At 34.4% G+C, this 9,351-nt stretch overlaps 1 protein-coding gene across 1 annotated transcript; it reads left to right on the forward strand.

Moving 5' to 3' along the window:
- The first annotated feature begins 243 nt into the window (after window positions 1-243).
- LOC107404534 (phosphatidylinositol 4-kinase gamma 5) lies at window positions 244-4,081 on the forward strand. Its single transcript, XM_016011486.3, has 2 exons — window positions 244-572; window positions 1,351-4,081. Exon 2 carries the CDS (start codon window positions 1,636-1,638, stop codon window positions 3,559-3,561), a length of 1,926 nt encoding a protein of 641 aa, XP_015866972.1. The 5' UTR covers window positions 244-572; window positions 1,351-1,635; the 3' UTR covers window positions 3,562-4,081.
- Window positions 4,082-9,351: the final 5,270 nt, after the last annotated feature.

Consider the following 9,351-nt stretch of genomic DNA (forward strand, 5'->3'; position numbering starts at 1 on the left):
CCTTATCTCCATGTCACCAGCAGTACCACCCTCCTTTCTCTTTCCGTACACAGTCTCCAAAGATAGATTCATCAAACGCCCCAGAATTCCCCCCCAGAAGATCCAGCGGCTCTCATAGCGTATTCTAGAGTCTTCGAAACAGAAAGAAGAGAGAGAAAGAGAGAGAGAGAGAGTGGTCACATCTTAACCGGGGTTAGTGCTAAGTTTGAACCAGGGTCAAGAGCATTTGAGTTAAAGAAGCCTCCCCGTTGGGCATTTGAGTCAGGGGAAGAAAAGACAGAGAGGAAAAAAGGAAAAATACACAGAGCAAAGCAAAGAGAAGCTACCGAGAAAGAGAGAGAGAGCGAGTGAGAGAAGAGAGAAGGTATTGTGGCTCGGACAGAAATATTTATCCGAGTCAACTCGGACCGGTTTTTTCTCATTGCTCTCTTGGAAAAAACCTCCTTCCGATTCTGAAATTTTGGGTTTTTTTTTTTTATTCGGAAGGTTTTTTATTGATTGAAAGTCTGGCCGTGGTTTTTTTCTCGGCGGTTGAGATCGTCGATGGTTCTTTCTCCAGATCTTGCATTCTGGTGAGTTACTGTTTCTGATACAATCTGTTTTTGAAGCTCGATAATGTGGGTTTTCGTGTAATCAAATGCGGTGCTATCTCCAACACTGTTTGTGGATTTTGTTTGGAGTTTTTACGGATGTTGGATTTTCCTTTGCTTCGTATCATATTTTTCATTGGATGAATCATTTCCACCATTTTTTTTTCTTCTTGGGAAGTTGGGGAAAATCGTGGAGAAAATTGCTGCTTTGAATCTGATGTTGTATGCTGTATGAAAGTTTGAGCAGCCAGAGAGAAAAAAAAAAAAAAAAAGTCTCTGGGTAATTTTTACAAGCAATTGGCGTTCAAGATTTTTTATTCTTCTTTTGTGGTATATTTTTCTGTTTATTTATTTATTTTTTAACGAACTTATTGATGAAGTTCATTAATCTGATCGTTAACAATTGGTATATAAATGCTCCGAGTTGCTTTATTCATTTAGGACTTGAAATCTGAAACTGAAATTACTCTAAATCCATGTAGAGATTTAGCACTTGCCGCATGTAATCACTGACTCAGTGTTTTCTTGCAAAGTGTTATAATATTTCGCTTTTCTTGGTTATAGGTTTTTTTTACTTCTCCATTAAAAGCAAGTTTTTATTTTTATTTTTTAAATATATACATATATGTGTGTGTGTGGATTTCTTATGCAATATCAATATTGCGCGTTTAATTAATTGAAGATCAGACTGTTACGCTTTTCTTTCTTTCTTTCTCTTTTTTAAATTTTCGTTTTAAAAATTATTGTGGGTATGCTGCAGATTCATTTTGCTCCTCCTCTTCCGGGAATGGCTTGCTCAATGTAACATTGACCTGTGTCTATTTCCTTTGCCTTCTTTCCTATCACGAGCCTTTGTAGCTTAGGGAATCTTGGGGGAAATCTGAAGGTCTTTTTTCCTGATTGATGATTGTTTTGGAATTAGATTTAGTTTTCATTCTCTCACCGGTGGCTTTGGAGTTTGGCGCCTCCTTGAAAGGGAAGAAGCTCTCTTCCGCCACCATCTCTGTTACCAGCCACGGAAACAGTTACTTCCTCACTTCATTGAATGTCTCGTAAATTGGATAGCCCTGTTCAGACCCAGATGGCAGTGGCAATTTTAAACAGTCCGCTCAGTGGGGAGTATCATGGGAGCGATAGAATAGAAGGGAAACAGCCTGCAGGGAGGAGACGCGTTTTCGTGCAAACTGAAACTGGGTGCGTCTTGGGAATGGAATTAGATCGTGTTGACAATGCCCATACTGTCAAGAGGAGATTGCAGCTTGCTCTTAATGTCCCTACCGATGAGAGCTCGCTGACCTTTGGGGATATGGTGTTGAAAAATGATCTCAGTGCTGTCCGTAATGATTCACCCCTTCTCCTTACTCGGAACCTTATCCACAGAAGCTCGTCCACTCCATGTCTCTCACCTACTGGGAAGGATATACAGCAGAGAGATAAGAGTGGTCCTATTGAGATATTGGGCCAGTCAGATCACTTTGCTAGAGCAAAGCTATTGGTCAAAGAAATTGTTAAGGGGATCAAGATGGGGGTTGATCCACTCCCTGTCCATAGTGGGCTTGGAGGTGCCTATTATTTTAGGAACTGCAGAGGTGAGAGTGTTGCTATTGTGAAGCCAACAGATGAAGAACCTTTTGCTCCAAATAACCCAAAAGGCTTCGTTGGTAAAGCACTTGGGCAACCAGGTTTGAAACGTTCTGTGCGGGTTGGGGAAACTGGATTAAGAGAGGTTGCGGCTTACCTTCTTGATGAAGGACACTTTGCAAATGTGCCTCCCACTGCCTTGGTAAAGATCACTCACTCAATCTTTAATGTAAATGATGGGGTGAATGGAAACAAGCCTCACAAGAAGCAGCTTGTTAGCAAGATTGCTTCTTTCCAACAGTTTATACATCATGATTTTGATGCAAGTGATCATGGGACTTCTAGCTTTCCTGTCTCTGCTGTGCATCGTATAGGGATATTAGATATTAGGATTTTTAATACAGACAGGCATGCAGGAAATCTTTTAGTTAGGAAGCTTGATGGTGTTGGGAGGTTTGGTCAAGTGGAGCTCATTCCTATTGATCATGGCCTCTGCCTACCAGAAACTTTGGAGGATCCGTATTTTGAGTGGATTCATTGGCCTCAGGCTTCGATTCCATTCTCGGAAGATGAGCTTGCATACATAGAAAAATTGGATCCACAGAAGGATTGTGAGATGCTACGAAGTGAGATTCCTGTGATTCGAGATGCTAGTCTCAGGGTGTTGGTCCTCTGCACCATTTTCCTCAAGGAGGCTGCTGCATCTGGTCTCTGCCTTGCTGAAATTGGTGAGATGATGACTAGGGAATTTCGCAGTGGTGAGGAGGAGCCCAGCGAGCTTGAGGTTGTTTGTATGGAGGCAAGGAGGATGATAGCAGAGAGGGAACTGTCGTCTCCCAAGGCTGATTTCGGAGATGAGGAGTTTCAATTTGATATAGACTATGAGGAAGTAGAGTTAGATGTTGCATCAAAGGTGGCAGCTGAAGATACTATGATCAGAGCACCATTCCAATTTGGAAACGGGAATGGACATTGCCGCTTTCCACTCTCTAAATTGGAAGAATGCATTGAGGAGGAACAGGAAAGCGAGGGAGACGAGCAAGAGGGATTCACAGATCTTCCTTCTCCTGAACGGGTCCCAACCATTTCAAACATTTCGATGTCACTTAAGAACACAATGTTAGGTGAGAAGAACCAGAAACACATGAAATACGTTGGACCGAAACAAGAAAATGGATACATGGTGAATTCATCATCTGGGCACAGGAGTGCCAATGAGCAGCTTCCTACTAGCATGAGCTTTGTGAAGCTGGCTGATATGAATGAGGATGAATGGTTACTGTTTCTGGAGAAGTTTCAGGAACTGCTGTACCCCGCATTTGCGAATCGGAAATCTGTGACCATAGGTCAGAGGCAGAGACAGAGGCTTGGTACTTCATGCCAGTTTTGAACTCGGGATGAATACATATGAAGAATAAGGCTAGTTTCTTGGGGTGAAGGATTGGTAGGTTAGATTTGGTTATGAGTTTTCTCCCTCAAAGGTATTGTAGTTGGAGGTGACAGTAGGAGGAACCGATGTAAATATTCTTGTGGAAAGCTGAAGGATGAGCTAAGTAGAATTGGTTGTATTTCTTGGTTTATGTTTTGTTTTAATTTTTTTTTTTTTTTTTTTGGGCCCCCTTTCACTCCATATGGGCTTGTTTGATAAATAATTTGTAGAATAAAAAAGAAATTATTGTATAGTGAACTCGGTTTCGTTTTTGCCTTTTAGATGTGGTCCTGGTGGTCATTTTCCGTGTTTTATTCTTAGTTCCTCCCCTGTAAATGGCAATTACAGGGTTGAAGCAACTGACAAAAGAATCAGAATATTGTGGTTTCTATGGTCCAGCCATAGTTATATTAGGATAGAATGGAAGAATATGTACACTGGCCATTTTAATTTAAATTGTTTGAGCTTGGATTTCGTTTAATGTGATGTGAAGGAATCTTTTACCGACATTTATTGTGATATAACTGGATCGCTGATGGTTTTTCAGTTGAAGTGCTATTTGCTTTTCCCTTATTATCAAATGGGAAAAGTTGTACCAGCTAGCAAGCTCTTGCTCTTGTATTTGCTCTTAAAAAGTGGATTGAAATTGTGAAAGTAACATGAAAAGCACATTTGCCATTCATGTATTTTTCTAGTTTGAAATTTGTCTTATCAATGGGACTGCATGTTTTTTGTGACTAGAAGCAGTGGAGATTCCCAATATTAAAGCACAATATATCCTTTTGTCGAAAATTTGTCGTCCTCTTCGAGATTGAATGCCTTTTTCTTTTTACAGAAGTCGTCTCCACAAAACTTGAGTAGAGACTAGAGAGCTTATGTAGATGACATTGCCGGATCGAATCATTTACACTTGTTGACGTCCTTTCTCTTCTCTTAAGCATCAACTGGCTGTCATCCACAGCCGTCGGAAATGGATGATTATATCATGCTTTTTTAACTTGTTTTATATATGAAAAAAATCAAACCAGGATCGTCGCATAAAAGACTATCAAGATGCTCTTTATTACTGTTTAAAAAGTTGAGATTTAATCATGAATTCATAGTTTATTTGAGATTTTTATAACTACTTTGTTTTATTTAATTCACTAATATAATATATTTTTGAAGGAGATATCTGATGGTTTTATATTACTAAAACCTTCTTATACATATATATATATATATATATATATATATAGACTCAATCTCTTATAAGATAACATGATAATTAAATTTCAAACTAAGATTACTATATCAACCTTTTAGATTTGGAGACTCAATCAAATTAAGCAAATTCAACAACCATATAACATTGGCTTTTTAGTTTTAACCTTTCTGGTAGAGCTGATGAAAGACTAATAATTATATATTATTTCATCCTGTAAAAAAGGACAAAGGATATTGTTTATGTCATAGTCGATCAAAATATTAGCTGTGCAGGAGAGAAGGATTACAAAGAAACTTTGTCCATGCTTGACATTACAAGTTAAGAGAGGAATTAGCAACCAACAAAAGAATATCACATGTTGAGGACCCACATAAAACGATTGGACGGGAAACAGTTGTGTAATAAGATTGGGCTTTCAACTTGTTGATGAGGTTTATCTGTTACTACACGTATTTTTCTGTGTTCTCTGCCTTATTATCATTTTTTTTTTCTCTTTTTGTTCCATGGTTTACGGTTGTACAGCCAACAGCCTTTTAGCTCTTGGGGAGGCTGTTTCTTCTACTGAATTTCCCATAGATTCATGGGTTTTAGCTATATCAGGGAAACTGTGGGTCTGTGACAGTTTCTGCTCTGTTTTTTGCAGACAATTATTGTTTGGAGGTCCACTTATCCTTATCTTACCTCAGCATTTGGTGTAGGCTATTTATAGCGCAAAGTTATACTTCTCAACAAAATTTCTTGGACAAAAAAATATTGTGGCTGGTCAAAATTTACCAGATGGCTGGTCAAAATGTACCAGATATTTAATATATTATACATTAAGAATAATATTAAAGTTGCTAAGTTTTTTGTTCTTTGCTTTCATTTTGTTAGCATCGCAGAATTCTTTGATGTGTGTATACTTTTCTATTACCACTCGTTCATTTATATAAAAAATTATGTTGCTGAAACAACTATTTATTAATCTGATAAAAGAAAAAAGTAAAAAAGAAAGGGAAAAGGAGGAATAGAACAGTACAGTTTATACACAATTAGTGGAAACTTATGAGAACGATTATATTCTACGAATTATTAACAAAGCTAAATTACCTCTTTTTATTGAACAAATTAAAAACAGAAAGTGTTTTACAAGTGTTGGGTAGTTAAGAATTTTGGAATTCTCTATAGCAGGATTAGCACCCTGAGAAAGTTTGCTTGAAGATGGGTGGTATAGTTGGCCATCCATGGTGCTGTTTCATTATCATTGTTAACAAACACTAGCTCCATCCTGACGTGGGAGATAGACATTGAAGTTTGGTGAAGGTCTTCATCTAATTTTCCTTTGCTTAAGTTGACTCCAAAAGCAATATATCAGGCGAACATCATATACATACATAATTCATATCCATATTAAATTAATTTCTGATAATTATTTTATTAATTTATTTCGAAAGATACGATGATGTGAATAATAAAAATGAGATCTAAATTGACTAATTCAATATTTAAAAGAAAAAACTGATTGATTTATTTTACTTTACATATTAATCTTTTAAAAAATTAATTTTTTTAATTTTAAAAATCTAAATTTCAATGGAAACATATGGATAGCATTTTTATTATATGCATTAAAATAGACAGATTTGGGTTTAGTATTATTGCATCGTTCTCATACTAAACAGTTGTGATAAAAGATATTTTAGTTTCATATTGTTTTTTGCTTAAATATTTTAGTTTAATATCGTGATGCGGATATGATAAAAGGGTGTGATTGTACATTGCACATAAAATGATGAGAAAAATATTGGTATGAATAGGGAACGTGGCAGCCTAATCTTAAGGGTTTTAAGAGTTGTTTGTAGCATATTGCAAGTTGATAGAGTGATATGATTCTATGGGTATGAAAGCACACAATGGTTTGCAATGCAAGATAGAATGATGATGCCTTGGGGATAGGAAGCACAGAGACAGACAAAAAAGTGGGTCCGAGGCCTGTCTTGCTTCTTGTCCTTGTGACCCCTTAAACCGTCTTCAAGCAAAGTGACTATTAAGCTTGCCAAAATACAATTTTATATATGAATATTTTGACTGCAAGACTCGTATAATTTTCTTTTTAGCTTTGTATACATAAGCATGTGAAATTCAGATAAAGCTGTTTTGATTAAGAAAGAAAACTTCAAAAAACTGTATTATATATGCAAATTAACAAATAAAAAAGTTAAAGAACTATTTATATCTAGAATGTTTTGTAAAATGAGAAAGCTATCAACTTTGTATTTGTCAATGTATGTGTCAACATTGTGCTATAGATATGCTATTACCAAATACTAATAATACTAATAATAATAATAAAAAATTATGATATAGATATGCATTTGAAACTTCGCTGTGAAGATGAGAAATATAGTATTATTATCTGTCAATGTGGTGATAATTTATTGGTGATATGACACATTATATATAAATACGCAATACATTTAATTTGATTTTTCTTATGTGGGACCATATGTACAATCAAATGATTGCTATTACATATTTATTAGTATTGACAAATATCATTTATGCAAATAATAAAGGGTTAACACATTTTTATTTTTTATTTTTTGAAGTAACGGTTAACACATTTAATAATCTTTTTGTTTTCATGAAAAAAAAAACTTTTTTTTTTTCCGTCAGAGTATTTAGTAATCTTTAATTTCAAGTTTTTTTAATCGAGACGGACATTTTATGCATTTGATATTGTTAAAGACATTTTTTTTTTTTGGATATTAAAAACAATTTAAAACGATAAACTAAATGAAGTTGATAGACAAGTCACAAATGTTATCATATATTTTATTTTCTGACGAATGCATGTTATCATATATATATATAAATATATATTAAGACTATTCAATCATGTAATTTATGGCTAAATAGAATCATAAAATTATGTAATAAATCATTAAAATAAAAAAGAAAAATATCTATATATATTTCATAATTTTTAAATGCAAGTAAATTGTATGCTTGGATCCTCGTAGATGGATTTTAGCTTCAAATTGTTAAGAAAAACCAATTTGTTGCTAAAACTAATATATGTACTGAAAAAAAAAAACGAAAAAAAAAAAGGGTTTTTGAATCCCCTTTACTGCGATCACACTGTGTGATCCACACGGCAGGTGTGAGATTCATTTTTACTTAATGAAATTAACTCTTTCCATGCTAAATAAAATGGTTTTGGTGACTAACATATGACTATAGAAACCAAAAAATCTAGTAAAACAACAGGGCTTTAAATTCAGAACTCATGGTACCATAAACAATTAATTTGGAGTTTTTAAATATATGTTAAATTAGATGAGGAAATTTTTTAGACCCAGACTTGTGCAACCAACGCATGAGAGTTTAAACACCAAGTAGTCATTAACATCTGGTAATGTTCTCCAAAGAACCAATTTGAAGTTCTTTATATCAATCAGGGACTAAAATTGGGATGTTTAAATGGGTTTTCTTAGATCCAAGTTGGGGTAGCCTTATTAGCAGAATTGCCTCACTCATTTATTTCCGTTATGAAACATTAATCATATGTCCATTTGAAGATCAATCTGGTCCTGCAATTAAATTTGAACCCACTAAATTAAAATTAAAAGGATATAAGTGTGTGTTGGTGTGTATTCATTTTCTGTGCTTTAGGACCTGAAATGTACTGTCAAAATTGGGCCCAGAATGTATCCTGTTTTAAAACATTAATCATGCACCCATTGAACACATCAATCGAGTCCTGCAATTATAAATTTAAACCCACTAAATGGATATGTCTTTGTGTTGGGTTGTATTCAGTTTCTAAGCTTTTAGGACCTGAAATGTGAGAAAATTGGGCCCAGATAGGTGTATGTGCCAAATGAATCTAGATCTGTTTCAGCATTTTTCTTTTAAAAAGGGAAAAAAAGGGGGAAATCCGCAAAGTTTACAAACTAGTAGATGTTTTTTCATTGTTAGCTTCTTAATTAGGTAAATAACTTTTTGTCAAAAAGAGCAAAGACAACATGAATCAATTCATTGTTAGTAGGCATTTACTTTTGGTTATGTTTTGTTTACCTTTGCAAATAGAGAACGTCTTGTGGTTGGTCATGAACTTGCTACATTTTGTTTGGCCCAATCTAGTAAAATATTTTAGTCAGATGAATACCCATCTTGGCTTTATAATTTCATTTTATCTTTTATTTTATTTTTTTATAAATTTTTTATTACAATTTGGGAGATGGAATTTTTATCCAGATTAAAAGTTCAAATATTGAATCTGTAGGTATTCTTAGTGATTTTACCGTTGGTTTAAGCTAATAACTATCTTGGGTTTATAATTTTATTGTTTCATTTATTTTTATTACAATTTTTTGAAGGGATTTTTACCTAAATCAAAAGTTTAAATCTTGAATTTGTAAGTGCCTTTTCAATGATTTTGTCATTGGTCTAAGCTTAAGAATACATCATTTTATATAATCTAACCTACCATATTTGTGATTTGAGATGGAATGAATTAGTTTTTTGATAAAAAAAAAAAAACAAATTTGAAAAAAAAAAAA

This window comes from Ziziphus jujuba, chromosome 12 (genome assembly GCF_031755915.1).
Source record: "Ziziphus jujuba cultivar Dongzao chromosome 12, ASM3175591v1".
Classification (NCBI taxonomy): Eukaryota; Viridiplantae; Streptophyta; class Magnoliopsida; order Rosales; family Rhamnaceae; genus Ziziphus; species Ziziphus jujuba.